The sequence below is a fragment of the Trachemys scripta genome, chromosome 4, assembly GCF_013100865.1.
Source record: "Trachemys scripta elegans isolate TJP31775 chromosome 4, CAS_Tse_1.0, whole genome shotgun sequence".
NCBI classification, from domain to species: domain Eukaryota; kingdom Metazoa; phylum Chordata; order Testudines; family Emydidae; genus Trachemys; species Trachemys scripta.
Window position 1 is genome coordinate 72,171,303 of NC_048301.1, and position 18,732 is coordinate 72,190,034.

Below are 18,732 nucleotides of genomic sequence, written 5' to 3' on the forward strand. Positions count from 1 at the left end.
ACTCACCTTAATAGGAACCTGGAGGTGATGAGACCAGAAGGGAAGAAAGGTCTGTGATCATTAGAGGGCATTCTGCAGAATATGGAATTGAACTCATTATTCTAGAGTCTCTGTATTCCTTTAGTGTCTAGCAAATAGCTGTGAAACCCACTTGCAAAGTATCTCCATCCCTCTAGTGCAGTGGTGGGCAACCTGCACCCCGTCAGGGTAATCCGCTGGCAGGCCGCAAGACAATGTTTACATTGACCGTCCACAGGCACAGCTGCCCATAGCTCCCAGTGGCCATGGTTTGCAATTCCCGGCCAATGGGAACTGCGGGAAGAGGCACAGGCCACAGGGACGTGCTGGCCGCCGCTTCCCACAGCTCCCATTGACCGTGAACGGCGAACCACGGCCACTGGGAGCTACGGGTGGCCATGCCTGCGGACGGTCAGTGTAAACAAACTGTCTCATGGCCCACCAGTGGATTACCCTGATGGGCCACAGGTTGCCCACTACGGCTCTAGTGGCAGGTCCACATGGAAGATAACAGCTTTCAGCTGCTCTCAGTTACTCCATTAGCAGAAATGGTAGAAGACTGCACTGTGGAACTGAAGATCTCAATCATGCTCAAGCCTCCTGTAGGGTCAGTATGGTTCCACAGGATGACATTTTTGTTTTTAAGGTGTTAAAAAACTTAAATTATATGTTTAAAAACTACATTAAAAGAACATTGTTTGACTCTGCAACCTTAATCTAAAGTTAGGAAATACTTGAATTAATGTTGCCTGTATAACTTTATCTCAGCCCCCTTATGCCTATGCATTAACTTACAGTCTTTAAATCATATACACAATCATATACTACTTTTTTCCATAAGACCCCTTCTGTGGAATCAGCAGTGGAATTACTGCATAACCAAAAACTCTAGACGAGACATGGCTATGGGCTGAGACGTTTGTAGTGGTGTGGGGCATTGTGGGAAATTTGCACTGCTGCTACCTGTTCTATATTGTTTTGTGGATAACCAAAGGGCTTTGTTGTCTATGGCTGTAGGGCTGGCACACTGTAAGAGTTAAGAGATGCATTCTCTGATGGGAAGATCATGTGCTGAAAATATTTTGCTCTGTCCACTGGGGCCCACACCTGTACAAAAGCCAGTAAAGTCCAAAACTCAGAGTAGGTATTTCAATGGTCTGGAAACTCCTGAAAGATCTGTTTCTAGTGCACCAATTATGGTATTAGACACCAAATACAATAATTAAATGCGTCTCATTCAAGTAGGAATGTCAGTTTTATCATGCCCATTGTGTGCTGGAGAGAGAAATAGGGTATCTAAGATAGTCAGCCACTAACCCGGTAAGGACCTTGAAGTTTAGGACCAGCACCTTAAATTGGATTGATATTGAACAAGGAACCAGAACAGACCACCAGAGTGATATGATCCAGTCTGCGTGCTCTGGTGAGGGCATGATGAGCTCTTGCACTCTATAGTAGACACAATCTGCAGTTGGTTCTGTCAGCCTCACATAGGGAGCATTGTGGTATCCCAGCCTTGAAGTAATAAAGCCAAGCATCACTGTGGCCTAGTACCTGAGGAGTTGGGTGCAGTAATCTTGTCAGTCAGAGATGGAGAAATATATTTCTGGAACTTGCTCGCCCAAGCATAATTCTGAAGAGAGTGCGACTTCAAGATTTGCACCAGTCTGACTCTTGATTGAGGGGTTGGTCATGATTTCTTAAAGATTTTTCAAAGTGTTTCCTCTTACCTTACTTAGGTTAAGTTTTAAGACAACTGTTTCCTCTAGTTGTTTATTCATTTCAGACATTTAGGCAGCTGGCTGACAGCATCTTCTGATCCAGATGAGGACACACATAGCTGTTTCGTCAGCATATTATTGACACTTGATCTCATTTATTGTTCCACTGAGTGCCCAACAGGCTGAGAGCAGGATAGAGTGGCAGCTGTATGTGAATCCTGTGCTTTTGTCATTGTCACTTTACGATACTGTAAATTTTGCTTTCATTCTCTCAGCATGACATTTAACGGGCAACTCAAAGGTACTATTTTTGGTAAACTAGCTGAATTAAGGCTAAAAATTAGCAGAGGATCATCCGTTTTTTGCCATAAAAATGGCCATAATTTTGCTAGATTGTTGCAGCATTGGCAGATGTCAGAGTAATTTGCTAGAGATCAGCAGTAGCTTAGGGCACAGTCTTGTTTGTACAGCATTCATATCTGCACTGACATACATTTATCTGTCTTCTCTTATGCTGACGGCCCATTTTTCAACATGCCTGCTGCTTCTGTCCTTTTATCTGCTTCTCCCCTAAAGGACAGCGCCTCTTTGCTTAGTTCTATTCGTTGCTTCCTCTATTCTTGGATTCAGATCTAGTACTGGACAGTACCCTCTAGTTTTTGAGGCATTGGGTTTCTTTGCCCTTTTTATGGCCTTTGGGAGAAACTAGCAGGAAATGAAGGAAGGTAATGAGGCACTTTGCTGAAGGAGTATTATGTTGCTGAGCGAGAGGCGGCATTTTTGCCTGAGATGATTAATGTCTTCCTAAGATTCAGTCCTTGTTAATTTTCTTCAACCCATCTGCTAGTTGATTATTAAAAGAAGCTTCCTAGGAAATTATGTCATGATAGGCTTCTTGAGATGGGATACCAGGCTACAACACCAAGAACTCCCCTGAAGAAAGGAAGAGTTGGGTGTGCTCTAATGAGGGGGAGGGATAGCTCAGTGGTTTGAGCATTGGCTCAAACCCAGGGTTGTGAGTTCAATCCTTGAGGGGACCATTTAGGGATCTGGGGCAAAAATCTGCCTGGGGATTGGTCCTGCTTTGAGCAGGGGGTTGGACTAGATGACCTCCTGAGGTCTTTTCCAATCCTGATATTCTATTCTGTGAGACCTGCACTGGTCTAAGGGATGACAATAAGCTACATGATCAAGAACAATGAGTAAGAAAGTGGCAGCGTTTTATCTTTGTGTAGAGTTTCTCCTTCCCCCACGGCCTCATGTCCCGCTCATCCGTTTCAGGAGGTGGGCCAGGTATCCTTGTTCATAGTATGTCAATACTAGGAGTCAGGGAGTTAGGTCCCAGTTGAATCAGTGTATCCTGAAAGGCAAAACTAGGATCTTCTTCAGCTTTGTTGGAGTTGGAGACTAAATGGAATACGAAGGCAACATATACATTTGTTGTATCTGTAGAGTGAAAAATAAACTTAGAAAACATGTGATCCTGTCACATCTGGGGAAGATGAACAGAGTTCGAAAAAACTCCTGTCTTGTTGCACATGGCAAAATTTAGGGTGAGACGCATCAATTCCAAGAGAGCCAAAAAGATGGGCAAGAACCGATTGATTTATCCCATTATGGCTAGTGGGAAGAAACGTTTATTGAGTTGACAGTGATAAATTGCAGGGAAGGGCACAGACTAACCTATCCAAGCAGGGATGAACCAATGAAAGAAGGGGCAAGATGTGTTGTGAAAGATTCAGGGCCATAACTAGCGTCCTATTTGTGCCTTAATTTAGGGAAATTCTTACCAAACTGGAAACTCGTAGAAAGATTTGCCAAAAATCCTTGCTTGCAAAAGGCGCATTGATCACAGTGTTTATATATAAAATATATGCGTTCTCGAACCATCAATAACTCAACCTAAACCCAGTCATCGTGTTCACATGCACTTGAGGCCCTATATGCTCCATGGCAAGCTAAACCTAAACTCTGCTACAAGACAGTTGGAAGGTTCTGGCACAGCCCCGCAGCATACTGAAATTCACCAACAACTTCATTGCCACTTTTAAAAATAGGAGGTTGTGGTCTGAATAAATGTGGAAATGAATGACAATCAGCACAGGAAGACTATCGTTCCTCTGATAAGTTGTTGGCTTTACAATGTACATAAATTTTCAGCTGTCAGTATGCCACAGATTTTTGTATTAACTGCCTAACTGCATCCATAGAAGATGGTGCTGAAGCTGTAGATCCTGGCAACTAGTGAGGGACATGTGGGGCTTGCAGCATCTGAAGAAGAGTGGGAAGCAGTTTGGGATGTAGGATAAGCACATGTGGGGAGTTATTCTGCTAAAGTAATAGTTAATCTTGACATTGAAATGGTCACTTTTAGATTTCCAAGTTAACACCCTTCCGAGATGAATGGGGCAAGAAAATATTGCATCAGTTATACACAGTTCATACTTTCACTGTAGTGTTTGCAATGAAAGAGCTAAGATTTTTTTATAAATGCAAGCTGAGATTCCAGAGCAGCAAGGAGGGAATTCTACAGCTTGGGAATTGCAAAATACAGAGCCCAGATACATTACTTTTCCTTTATCTTGCCCCAAGTTATCCCCTCCCTCATTGCCAGGTATTGATACACTCCCTATTTGTTTCTGAAAAGCACTCTGCAAACATGTGGACATTGTATAAATAACTAAAAAGGCTCTGATCTATTAGCCAGGGCAGGATGTATGTGAATTTGGCCTTGGAATGAGCTCGAATTGGATAGGGCCTTGTCTGTCTGTATTTGATTCTGCTCCTAAGGCCAGGTCTGTGCTACAAACTTCTGTGGACATACCTCATCACACCCCCGACTAAGCTATGATCTCTGACCAACATACCTGTTCCAGCAAAAGCCTCTAGAGTAGGCACAGTTATGCCAGCAAAACTGCTTTTGTCAGTACAGGTTATTTCACTTGGGGGAACCTGTACTGACAAAAGTGCAGTTTTGCCAGTATAAGCTGCGGCCACACGAGGAGATATTCAAGGCCTGCGTGCAGTGTGTCAATCACTGAAATGAAGAGGCATGGAAAAGCCCAGGGAGAAAGGAGGGTGCGATGATTGGAGGACTTCCAGAGTGAGCTGAAGGGCCTTCACACTTGCACAGTTTGTTAACCCGTAAGCTTGAAGAAGAGCAGAGTTCCTCTTCAGGTACCCTACAGGTGAAGCTTAATGGCTCCCTGCCACCTTAGGGTGGAGTGCTTTCAGTCTTGAACTTAAAGATCAGCTGTCTCTCAGCATCGGGTCCCCATTGACTTCCCTCATTCTAATGCTGTTTGTTCAGTAGAGTCCCTTAGAAATATGTCTCCTTAAACACAGGTTGATACTCTCAAGGCACTTGCCATTCTTAGGCTCTGATCCATTTCCATGGCTTCCTATATTGCAGCCCTTTTCTGATGTCTGAACTTGCTCCTTGCCCAGTGCACTTTGCGTATCTCTGTTTTTCATACTTCCTTTCTACAAGCATTCAGCCTCAGATTGGAGCCTGCGGTCTATTTAAAACTACTAATAATAGTGTGTAACTGTAGTCTAGTGCCTGTGAAATCCTCCTGTACCGCTCCAGCCACTTCTCTCCCCCCCAACCCACGAGGTTGGAGCATTACAGATGACAAGATTTTTTCCCCATGTAAACAAGTTAGCGGCTGTGCATTTTTATTCATGCAGTCCCTCTTATCAAGACTGATCTAGCAGCCCCATTTGCTGCTGGGGCTAAGTAAAGGTAACGGCCTGAGATTTATCAGCTTCTCACAAAGGAGAAGCGCCTCATCGCGAGCAGAAATGCCTCTCTATTAAATTTAAAAATGAAGAAAAGCAAGAGCTCCTGTTTCACTGGGTGCCTGTGTCTTCAGCACAGCCTATAGCTTCTTTCTCCTCTTCTCCAGCTTCAAAACATGCTTTTCTTCCCTCGGCGCCTAGAGTAGGAAAGGGAATGTTTCCCCCACTCCGCCAAGGATACAGGAATCTCCCTCTGCTTTCTATCCCTTCCTTCAGAGCTGGGAAGCCGTTGGTCAGATGCTTTTGTCATTGACGTGGCGCCTGAGATGTGATGCTGCTGGGACTGGGGCAGTGGCAGCTGCAGCAGCAGTGTCTGCTGGCAATTGTAGCATAAGCTTGAGGGCAGCCTGCTGCCTTCTTGGTGTGAGCAATATCCCAGGCCATGGGAGTTTCCTTTCCAACTCTTCTCATTGACACCCCCTTAAATGCAGGGGGAAGGTGGAATTTAAACGACATTGTTAGGTAGCAGCCGTTACCTTAGGATGGGGCAGGTGGAGGAGCAGCACTAGGTGGATAAGTAACACTTTGCAGAGGTAGCTGTTTGAAGAAAAATAAAAAGTCCCCATCCCCTGGAGTGAGACCAAATTAGCACCATAATTCTGTGTGCACACTGTGCCCTAAGCGCTCTCAAGCCCACCCATGTACAGCAGCTTGATAGCTTGGAAGGAATCATCAGGAAAGATTCCTTGAGGCTGCTGATCATCATGAAGCCTTTCCTGGCTTCCTGCCATAAATAAATATTTCGCTTAATACCCAAACATTGGATATGACAGGTGCCACAGTGCTGATGCTCCAGCACTGCTGAGATGGAGGGCGAGCAGCAGCAGAGTTTGGCAGCCTTCATGTTCTCCAGCGTAACGTATGCAGAACATTTCTGGGTATTGGACCTCTGTTCACCCATTTCCCTCCAGCTTAATACCCCTCCCTCCTCAAATCCCTGTGTCCTGGACAAATCGTTCTGCAGAGATGCTCCTTGATTAGCGTCGAAGGTGGCTGTGGGGTGATGGGGGGGTGTGCCTGTTTTTGGTGAATGATTTTTATATGCACACAGCTTCTATGTTCAAGGAGAACAAAATAGATATTCTCCCCCAACCTGCACCCAAGTTGTAAGTGGCTGCTTGAAAGGTAATCTTTGTGAGACATCTGAAAATGTGAAAGCACAGTAACAAATGACTCAGCTGAGTCTCTTCCCACCCTTCAGATGCAGGGATGTAAAATGGAAAGGGTCGTGTGTATTATCCTCTCTTTAGCAGAAATTGCTTTCCTTTGATACCGTTCATGTATGATGCTATAAGAACTTAGCTAGATACTGCTGGGATGTGTCTAGAGAAAATCACTTTCCCTTTTGACATTCCTGGATTCGGTGACACCCCCTCTTCCTTTGGTTCCTTGGGTTCAGAGTCTTTCACATATCCCTGAGATTCAGTGACCTGCCCACAGTAAAAGTTTTCTGGAAGCACATCTCTTACTTGATGAAAAGGCATTTTCTGACTGACTGTATCATGCCCCTTTTCCTGGGTTGTCATGTTCCACTTGAAGAGGGAAATTGTATGTTACTTTTGCATTGCCTGTTGGGTTCAAGGCCTCAGAGACATGCTCTTAAGGATTTGCTCGGCAGCTTCCCAGACTCCCATTCTCTGAAATTTCCCAGCACTGGAATCAAAATTCTTCAGGATCTCATACCAAGACACTGGTTTAATAACAAGAGAAACATGGAGTGGACAGTGGGTAACTTACTGAGATAATGAGGTGTCCGGGCTTAGGAATATCCCTGGTCATGGAATGTTGAGTCAGTAACCCAGTTATACTAGAGTGGGCTTGAATGTGGTAATAAATGACACACTCTGCTGGCCAGTAGGTGGTAGAACTTGAAAATGTGCCATTCCTGCTGGAAATGTCATTGCAATTGCATAGGTGAAACTGGTGCCCAAGTTAAACGAAGTTCTCACCCCTCCAAATCTGGAATATGTGGGGAAAGTACAGCTGGTCCCATAACCCTTTGGCTGAAGTGGAGACGAGTGAACATTAAGTGGCTTCTCTGATCTTACGAATTCTGTACCTACAAGTATAGAGCTGGAAAAGCACCTTTCCCAGAGGTTGGTGTCGGGCCCTCCCTAGTGAATTTTCTAGCTGGCATGCTTGTCTGGTTGAAGTATTTCATTAGCTTTTCAGAAGATGGTTAGTGTTGCAGTGAGACAGACAGAAACAGGATCTGGTCCCTGTTTAGGGGAGAAAGGTGTGTCTGGTAGCTTTCTGAGTGTCCTCTGGGCCAGGCCACCTGCGCATGTGAAAGGGCTCTGGTGTTCTCTTTGTGTGTGGGTGGAAGGTCTTATTAATGGATACGGTTGCAACAGCTCATCTGTATGACTACATCAGACTGATTAGCTGGGGCCTGGTTACTGCTGCGAGTGGTGATTATGCCAGTGCAGCTGTTCTCTCTCTCCTTGTATCTGTTAATTACCACACGCATGGATGTCATCACCTCTTAAAACTGCATGGCATTGTCCCATTAGTGAAGGATGTGGGAAGCAGCAGGGGAGGGGAACTCTTTGGAGCAACTGGCTATTTAGAAATGAATGGACAAGTGGGTTGAACGAAGCAGGTGTCGCTAGGGAGAATTTCCAACTGTTCTTACCTTTTGAGATTCCGTCTTTAGCTATCAGTTTCACAGCATGGCAGAGCTGGGCACTTGCCATCATGTTCCACTGGGTGCCCCTTACTGAGAGACACCTGGACTTCAAATTGTAGTTAACTAGCCATGGGCCTCCAAGCGCCCGATCACTGAGTGTGCAGGGCCGCAGCTGAACAAATGGGTTCCATTCCTTTGATGACAGTCAGAGGCTAGTTCAGAAAACCAGTTTCACCAACAGTGATTTCTCGGGAGAAGGCAGCTCTTTAGGAAGAGAGGGAGACTGTTTACTCTGTGATTTGTGGAAAAATAGGTGTGCAACAGAATCCCCTTGTGGCTTTTCTGTGACATTTCAAATGTTTATCGTTTTCCAAATGTAATGCTCTTTGCTGTTATAAGCCACTTTCTCCTCCCCAATCCATCAAAATCCACAATCCCCATTTCGGAGAGTGCACCACAGTCTCCATGGCAACGGGTGCTACCAGTGTGCGTGTGATTTTTTTTTTTTGCTAGCTAGTCAAATGGGATGGCCATTCTAGAGGGGGGGGGGGGGGGGGGGGGTTGTGGAAAGTACACCTCTACCCTGATGTAACGCTGTCCTTGGGATCCAAAAAGTCTTACTGCATTATAGGTGAAACCGCGTTATATTGACCATGCTTTGATCTCCCCCCCTCCTGAGCGCTGCTTTACCACGTTATATCCGAATTCATGTTATATCGGGTCGCGTTATATCAGGATAGAGGTACACTTAACAAAACACCAGGGACCTGTTCTTTCCACTCTGACACTGAGCTTCTGTGAACACCACTGACTTCCAAGCGACACCAAGGGCAAAGATAGTGACTGGCCTCTATCTTTCAGAGAAATCCTAAAGGTCTCATTTGCTATTCACAATCCTTTCTGAGGAGAGACTGAAAGTTGCCTGTACCTAGAAATAATGTGTCACATAACTCTGCTGATCTATTTATTTGTCTGACAGTTGCCAGGATAGGGTCCCCAGCACCTAGGCATTCTTTAAACGCGTACTAAAATAGTCCCTGCCTCGAAGAGCTTACAGTCTAAATAGACACGGGTGGGAGAGGAAATGGAGCCACAGAGACGTAAAGTGACATGGCCAGCATCTCACAGCAGGTCAGTGGTAGCACTGGAGTAGAACCCACATCTCCTGGGTCCCAGTCCAGGGACTTAATCAACTGATCATGCTGCCCCTGGATCCCAAACTGCTGCTATTCCAGGCCTAGGTCTCCACAGCTGTGACAATGCACCACAGTGCTAACCTGCAGCACTCCCATACTGTTGCAGCCAGTATTCCCCATCTCCTGTGGCCCACCACCAAGCAGGCTATTGGGCCTCTTCTGAACAAAGATTGGCCAGTTTGGCCAAACTTATGTAGAGGTTTTGATGAGCTAAAATTGACTAGTGATTCTAATGGGAACACACATTTCACTTCTGACTCAGAGCAGATTAGACCCCAGACCTCTTGAGAGGAAAGTCTAGACAATTGGCATGTCACTTACGATTGCTCCAGGTCAGCATTTTAACTTGCTTCCTGCATAACCCTCCTTAGCCTCCTTAATGAGTCGTCTTTTTTTAAAGTACTTCTTGGTCCTCTGTCTGAAGCCCTGATGCTCAGAGCCCCCTACTGGAATCTGCCCTGGATGGCCCAGTGTTCTGAAGCAGCTTCCCCCACTTACCCCAATGGCCAAACCAGCACATTGCTGCTCTTTTCCATTTCTCCCACCCTGGTTTTATAGTCTCAACCTCTCCTAAGTTTACCAAATTTCCTGACTATGTGGAGTGTGGTTGGCATGTAAAATCCTGGCCCATAGGAGATTGAGAATGCAGATGGAGTTTGCAGGCTTCTGCGGAGCTGTTATGACTTAAAGTTGAGGGATGGAGTGTCCTTCCTTAGAGGTTTTTAAGGTCAGACTTGACAAAGCCCTGGCTGGGATGATTTAGTTGGGAATTGGTCCTGCTTTGAGCAGGGGGTTGGACTAGATGACCTCCTGAGGTCCCTTCCAATCCTGATATTCTGTGATTCTATGATTCTATGAGATTAGCACAAGTTTATGCCCTGCAGTATTGGGCTCAAGTGAGATTGGGAAGCAGAGGCAGCTGGTGCTTGGTATGGAGCAAGCCATAGCTTAGGGCCTTGCTAAGGGAACAAAATTAATTTGGTGAAGGGGACTGTGGTGGGAGGCAAACTGAATTCAGAGGGTGTATGTCACTTCTGTGCTTGTGCGTCTCCTCGGTAAACTCTGGACTCAACATTTCCTTCAACGCTCTGCAGCCTGGAAGGGGGAAGTTAACCAGTTGCTAAAGGCAATTCAGGAAACAATTAACATGGATTAGATCCCATATCATTTGTAGATGGGGCTCAGGTTTGTTTAATAGCTAAGCCATGCATGTAGCTGTTGGGCCATTGCTGGTGGAAGCCTGTACATTTCCTGGCTGACACAGTTCCCCTAGTTGTGTGACGGTGAGAGCATGAAGATGGGAAGTGGGGCTAATAAAGGGCCAGAAAATTCCAAGTTGTGCTGCTGTCCAGCTTGATGTGAATATACCATCAGCTCCCAGCTTTCTTATTAATTAGTGTCAGTGAAGGGACTCTGCAGCTGTGTAGCCCACTATCCAAGTGAAGATCTGATGATGGAGCAACTGTCCTGCTCCACAGCTATCTGCTGAGCGCTCTGTTAAACATTTGTGGATGTATGTATATGTTTCTATCAGATGCTTACTCTCCCTGACAGGTTAGTTGTTTCTTGGAACAGCCTGTAAATAAGTGACTAACCTCCCTGCCCAGCTGTGCTGCCACAGGGAATTCAAGTGTTTGAGCCTCCTTGGCAACCCTGATTTTTTTTTATTGCTCTTTCAAATAATCCATTTCTGTGACTTTTTTCAGAGAGTTTTCAACGTCCTGTACCCGATGCCTGCTGACCAGAGGAGACACGTCAGCATAAACTCTGCTCGCTGGCTACCTGAGCCAGGCCTGGGATTGGCATATGGCACTAACAAGGGGGACCTGGTGATTTGCCGACCAGAGTAAGTGGCATGGCTTAGAACCTGAGAGAAACCTTAACCGTTCTGCTTTTTATGGGGAATCAGGCCAGGGTGGCTTCTCCTCACGTAGGGCTGTGTTAGGGGGCAAGGAGTCTGACTCTGGTGGGTGGTTTTTTTTTTGTTTGTTTTTTTGTTTTGTTTTTTTTTTTGTTTGTTTGTTTGAGCAGTTGTAAAGTTTACTTCAGTCTTTGAAAATTAAAGTAACAGTGTTTCTGCCCTGATGATGAAACCTGTGAGGCAGAGTGGGGACGGGATATCTCACATATCTTATTTCTGCTTGCTATAGTCTTCACAATCCTTCCAGATGCTCTAGTGCTCATATATGCCCAAACATCTTTGAATCTGCCAGGAATATTCAATGTGAGATTATATTAACCAGAACATTTTGTATGGGCTGTTAGAACAATTCAGTGAATTGTTGTGGCTCTAGCATGAAAAGCCACTGGTCTGATCCAGTCTGGCAGTTCTATTTATTATTTATACAGCACCGTAAGTATGCATGTCACTTTATAGATTTGCAAGTAGACACAATCTAATTTAGAAATTATACAACATAGGAAGAGATAATGACAAGCAAAGGAGTTCCTGGTAGTGGTCTGCTTACACACTTCTCTTGTGATATGAGAGGTTCATCAAGGGGACTTAGGAACTAAATGTTATGGCTGAGATCCCTTCCTCCACTGGCAAGTCCACGTGTTCTTTGAAGCTCCTTTTGAAATGCAGGACACTTCTTCTTATATATTTCTGCATTAGTGATTTCCGGTTGGTGGGCTGCCTTTGGTCCCTGAACTGTGCTCTTGTTTGGGGTTATGTTTCACTTGCTGAGATACCTGGGGAGTGAAGTTGCTCTCTTTCTTTCTGTAGAAGGTGCAGCTGTAATCCAGCAGCAGATGAGCTCATTGGAATACTAGAGCATGGAAGCAATTTCCTTCTGCTCTGCATGCGATTGAGCATGTGGTACTTGTAAAGTGTTCTATGGTCAGCATAAAACTCATTGAATTAGGGCAAATATAGACTATTTTGATAATTACTAATTCAGCAGAGAGCCATGGGGGAAACTGCAACCAGAGCTTGAATTGAGCCAGTATGCAGTGGTACAACATACCAGCACCTCTTTCAAACTACTTGCTGATTCTCCAGAATCTCAGCTTTCATTAAGGCCTTATCTACATGGGGAGATTCACTGGTTTAGCTAGTGTGGAGTAAACTACCCCGGAATAGTTCCCCATATCGAGGCTCCACTGTGGAATGAAAGTGATTTAATTCTGGAATAAGTACTGTGCTCACAAAGTGGAGTCATTATTCCAGAATAAAATCACTTGGTAAGACAACTCTCATCTTTTCATGTGCTGTAATATATATACTGTTTACTGTGTTTTTCACTCTATACATCAGATGAAGTGGGTTTTAGCCCATGAAAGCTTATGCCCAAATAAATTGGTTAGTATATAAGGTGCCACAAGGATGTCTCGTTTTTATTCTGGAGTAGACCATCTACATGGTGGAATTAGTCCAGAATAGCCATGCTGGTCAATGTCCCCCGTATAGACAAGACCAAAGAAAAATGTCTATAGTTATGGTTGCTGAGAGAACCTCAAGTGTGGACAGTGTAATCAATGTAGCAAAGTCTGAGTTTGCAACAGTCTAGGACAATAGCTTTGAGAGATGTGAACTGCACCATTCATTACACTGGGTGCTGACTCACATGCCCAGCGATAATACTTTAAATGTCAAACATTCTGAACTATTTTACTGCTATCAAAGCAAGTAAGAAAGCAGTGGGAAGATGATATTGTGAAGATCTGCACAATAGACTATAAATGAAACCACAATCGGGTGGGCTTGGGGGAGAGCTGCCACTTTTAGCTCCCCGTCAATAAAGACCCAAGGAGTTTAGCAGAGCATCTGAGCCTCACTTAAGGGGACCAAAACCTAGTGGAGCTTTCAAGCCCCAATGAAGGGAAGCCAAACTGAGGAACCAACTAGTTGATTTGACTATATTTGGGTTGGGGGGGGAGAGAAAAAATCCAAGGAGCCCAGTAGTGCCCTGAGAGCATGTCTACTTTTAGTAGCATCTTGTAGATGGGATTTATTTTGTGGGCACAGTTTGGAAGGGTACTCCTACAATTTTTAATCCTAACCCCCACCAATTGCAAATATTCCCTCCATTGTATGCCAAGGAGACAAACGACTTCGAGTAGCACAACTGGGATCTGGCCCTACCTACCCAGCATCTGGTCCAAAGTTGAATGAAATGGAAAACATTCTGCTTTAAACAGCACAGGAGCCCCCTAGACAGAGAGGAAAAGGGCAATGATCTGGGTGGCCTCTGATCAGTCTCCATATGTGTGAGAGGGAAAGGCATAAATTGTTTACATAGCACCTGTTAAGGCTGATTCCCCACTCTGGCACTTCGAGTGCAGAAGGTGGGGCCTGCCAGGATTCTAAAAATTAATACTGGCCATTCCAGGCTTGTATTAAACTCCCAAGGTTACAGCTTTTCTCTGACCTTGGATGGGTAGATGCTACCACCACCCAAGAGCAAAACCCCTTTGAGGAACCAGGAAAGTGCACTTGGGAATTCCTTCCTGTGGGGTACACTCAAGCCCCAGCCCCCCTCCACCCCCGGGGAAGAGCTGAGAAAGAAAACAAAGGAAATCTGCTGTTGCCACCAGCTAATTAAACAACATATGCACAAACCTCTTAGGACACAAAAATGCAATTCTGTTCTTAAAAAAGGTAAATTTTATTAAAACAAAAAGAAAGAAAATACATCTGGAAACTCAGGCTATTGCTAGATTTAAAAAGAGCAAATACAATTAAGCATTAAGAATAGTTTCTTGAGGTCCAGTTTAAAGGTTACAAGCAAAACTAAAGCACCTGGGGTTAGCACAGAGGTGTCCACAAGCCATAAAGAAATGAGAGAAACTTAATCACGTCGTCCTAGACATTCCCTAATCTACTTACATAGCTGGGGTTTCAAATGAGTAGTTTTTAGGTATGATCTGATGATTTTTCATACCTGGCCCAAAGCTTCTTACATCATTGCTGCTCTGTTCCCTCTCTCCGGAAAACAACAACAAAAGGGGAGTCTTGTTTTAATTTCAAAAAGTTCTAGCCTTCCCATTGGCTCTTTGGCCAGGTGCCCACTCACTTCCTTTTACCTATGCATCGCAGTGACTCTTAACGCTTTACAGGTAAAGCAAGTAGAGAACAGCTACTAAGAGGGATTTTATAGCTAGCTGTCCATAAAAGGGAGCTACCCCTCCCCCATTCATTTATCACAGCACCATTGGTCCTCTCTGTACTGAACAGATGATGGAAGACTGACTGTTCATTTGGGGCAGAGACCTACTATCTAAGATAGACCCCACAGACGTGCACACAGTCTTTCATCGTGAGTGGGGAGACAATGGGAAGGGAGTCCAGCTTTTGGAGGTAGTCATTTGCAAAGAAAGCGGGTTGTACAAGCAATTTATTTCTCATTTCTTGGTGCAGGTGAGTGTTTTTGCTCTGTTTTGTTCATAAATTAGCAGATACCACAGTGGAACTAGAATGCTTCATAGGGAGATGGTTGGCAGAAAGTGAGTTTTGAGGGAGAACACTTAAGGCACAGGTAGAGGCAGACATTTCCTTCAAGGGGGTAGCATGAAAAAGGCATTCCCAGAGGAACAGGTAGAGTATGGTGCATGAGGGAGGAGTGGATGGGAATAAGAGTGGAGATATAGGCAGTGCTATTAGCCCATGTAGAGTGCAATGCTCTCAGAGAAAACTCCTGCTGACTGCCCTCCAGTGTAGGTAAGAACAGGAATCACTGTTTAAACAAGTAAGGCTGTCTAATTGCAATGTAGAGACCAGACCCATCAGCAGTGTTACTGTGCAGCAGGAGGAACTTTCCCTAGGGGGAGCACTGGCATTTCTGTAGTTGTCCCAACCCCCAGTTGACACTCACCATATCAGCTCCTCATAATCTTTCCACCCCATCATGTCCAATCAAGATCTTTTCCTTCCATTCATTAGAAATGACCTGGAGTCCCATCTTATGAAACATTCATGACCTTCCAGAGCCTGTGTGTGTGAACACTAGCTGGCAGGCAGAGGCCGCTGTGCAGCCCAATGCCCACTTTGGCTTCTCCTGGAGAAGGCTGTGCAGCAGGGTAAGCTAAGCACGATTCTCTGTGTTCTTCCATTCTCAATCTCCCCTCTCCAGGAACAGGTTCAGGTGGGACTTACTGCCCAGATCTTTTGGAAACACTGATTCCAAAACCTCAACATGCTTTGAACATGGCTACGGGTAATTCCAAAACTAAGAGCTGCAAAGGCCTTTTCCAGGGCCAGCTGTGCAGTGCAGGCAGAGCTGAGGAATCATTCCTTCTGCAGATAGGGAGCATCTGGTAACAAATTAAAATACCACCTGAAGATACAGTATGTCTTGGTTCTGAGACACAGACTTTCCAGTGGAATCCTCTTATAGGGAAGTAGGTAGAGTGTCCCAGATTAATTCAGTGCTGTGCTGTGCACTTATTGCAATTCTCTTTGTAGTGAAACTGTTCTGTGAAAATTGACTTCACTATACAAGGCTTCCATGCTTTATCACTGAGACTGTTTGCCTGTGCCAGTCCAGTTTCTTCTTGAGAACTGCATATCATCTAAACTAGCTATGGGGGCAACATGCCTTCATCCAGTTATTAGTGCTGGCAGAGAGATGGCAATCTATCCCGTTGTCTACATCCGTCATGTCTCTGTGCTGGCTGATCCCATTTATCAGCCTGTTCGGTTATTAGCAGAGATGCCTCCCAGCAACATAAGCCCTGATGCATAGTTTGCCTTTTAAGAGTAACCCCAGTGGTTGCAGGGTGAATGAAGAGGGAAAGAGAAGCTTCTGTGTTCTCCTTCCTGTGTAATTGAAGTATGTTAGATGGTATCTTGTCCCAGGCACTCAGGGTATATCTTTATTGCAGACTTAACTCAAGCGATTGAGTTAACATGACATTGTCATCGTTGACATGATAACAGTTTTCAAATATGTAAAAGGTTGTTACAAGGAGGAGGAAGAAAAACTGTTTTTCTTAACCTCTGAGGATAGGATAAGAAGCAATGGGCTTAAATTGCAGCAAGGGAGGTTTAGGTTGGACATTAGAAAAAACTTCCTAACTGTCAAGATGGTTAAGCACTGCAATACATTGCTTAGGGAGGTTGTGGAATCTCCATCATTGGAGATTTTTAAGAGCAGGTTAGACAAACACCTGTCAGGGATTGTCTAGATAATTAGTCCTGCCATGAGTGCATGGGACTGGACTAGATGACCTCCTGAGGTCCCTTCCAGTTCTATGATTCTATGATTGGCACCTGGTTCTGAGCAGCCATACTGCAAAGTCATGCCCAAGTTACCGTGTCATCCGTGATGCTGTACTCCCCATGTGTGTTGCGAGGACTCCTGTGGGAATATCTTAAGGTTCTTTATGCTGCAGTAAGATGAGATGCTCTGATTATTTCCCAGTGAATTGTGGGAGAACTTGTCTGTCCTTCTGGACACATAGGGGAATTGTGGGAAAGTATTGGAGAACTATCTGCACTTAAGTGATTTCGCCTGTGTCAACATTGTAATGTGGGTAGGTTACCAGCCTGAGTGAAAACCTATATCCCCAGCCGTGTCAGCTAGCCCAAATTGAAAGCACCACCAAACTCAGGTGAGAGGGTTTTGTGTGTGGATGGGAGGGGGGCTAGGGGCACTGCTCAAATTAACTCTGCAGTGAAGACATACCCTCAGGGGCTGTCCCTTTTAGGTTAGGAGTTCCTGTGGTCCCAGACATTTTGCGAGTGGAAATTCGACTAAATTGTTTTTAAATTGACAATGGAAGCCCATGTTTCCTGAGAGCTCCATGCTGTGCTCTGAGACCTAGTCATTGTGGACACAGCAGCATCTCAAGGTATGTCTACACTGCAATTAAAAACCCTCAGCGGATCAGCTGACTCGGGCTCACAGGCTCAGGGACTGTTTAATTGCAGTGTAGATGTTTGGGGTCAGGCTGGAGCCTGAGTTCTGGGACCCTCCCCCCTTGCAGAGTCCCAGAGCCCTGGCTCCAGCCCAAGCCCAAATGTCTGCACCGCAATTAAACAGTCCCTTAGCTGGAGCCACGTGAGCCCAACTCAGCTGACGAGGGCAAGCCGCTGGTTCTTAATTCCAATGTAGATATACTCTCAGTGGCAAAATGAGTATTGGGTTTGAACCAGTGTTTCCCTTCTGACATCATGCTTCCTGAGAGCTGAGATTGGATCTGGTGTCAGTTGAAAGATGTCATTTAGAAGGACAAAGCTCTGGCCTCACAACACTGCTTAGCTCATCTGTATCACTGCCACGTGCTGGTTTTGAGTATCAGTTTATTTAACACTTGTCTCTGTGTGTCGCATATGAATGGGTTCCTTCCTTCCTTCTGTCCCCCAGGACATGCTAAAGTACTGACTAATGTGACACTAGTAGTTTGCTGCTAGGGAGCTCGGATCATGTGTCTGGATTTCATTTGCGGAAGTATATGGACATCTGAGCAGTCTAGTCTGTATAAGGTAAATCAGCCTACCTGAGCGGGCATAGTTTTATAAAGTTCAACCTCTTGTTTGACAAACTTTTAGCTTTTCTTCAGGTCAAGTAAAGTTGATATTAATAAAGCTTAAGACAGCCCTTTGCTCAGGAATAGCCTTTCACCCCATTAGATTATACAGACCTCTTAGTTTCCCAGTCTTTACCAGTAAAAATCCCCTTATATTTTTAAAAGTGCTAAAAGGATGAAATATGATTGGAAGTATAAGTAATGTAAAAAGTCCTCCAGCTAATAGGTTTAAAAAAAATTCTGCTAAATGTGTATCCCATGCGCAAAACTCAAAAGGGCCACAAACCGTTTGTATCCTGTAACTCAGGGGTTCTCAACCTTTTTCTTTCTGAGCCCCCCCCCACCCCCCAACATGCTATAAAAACTCCACGGCCCACCTGTGTCACAACAACTGTTTTTCTGCATATAAAAGCCAGGGCTGGCATTGGGGGTAGCAAGCAGGGCAGTTGCCTGAGGCACCATGCCACAGGGGCCCCCGCAAAGCTACATTGCTTAGGCTTCAGCTTCAGCCCCGAGCAGTGCGGCTCAGAGCCCTGGGCTTCAGCCCATGCAGTGGGACTTTGGCTTTCTGCCCTGGGCCCAAGCGAGTCTAATGCTGGCCCTGCTTGGCAGACCCCCTGAAACCTGCTCATGGCCCCCAGGGGACTCTGGACCTCTAGTTGAGAACCACTGCTGTAATTGGTACCCCATAGGAAAGGGCCCAGAATCACATCTGTGCAGTCATCTGCTGATGCCACATCTCCAAAACATCAGTTGCGGTTGGTGACAGAAATGTCAGTAAATCAGTACTTTTCAAACTACCAAAATCATTCAGCTGGCCAACCTCTCAACCCAGATTGAGCCATGTATCAGGGTGCAAGATTTGTAATTCCCTGATTTGCTTGAAGACCTCAGG

At 45.1% G+C, this 18,732-nt stretch overlaps 1 protein-coding gene across 2 annotated transcripts in view; it reads left to right on the plus strand.

Moving 5' to 3' along the window:
- The window catches only part of AMBRA1 (autophagy and beclin 1 regulator 1), a 198,125-nt gene that overhangs the window by 138,752 nt on the left and 40,641 nt on the right, over positions 1 to 18,732 (plus strand). For both annotated transcript variants that reach the window (XM_034769548.1, XM_034769549.1), the window contains exon 15: positions 11,072 to 11,211. In XM_034769548.1, the coding sequence (XP_034625439.1) occupies positions 11,072 to 11,211 (140 nt within the window). The remainder of the gene's footprint in view (positions 1 to 11,071; positions 11,212 to 18,732) is intronic.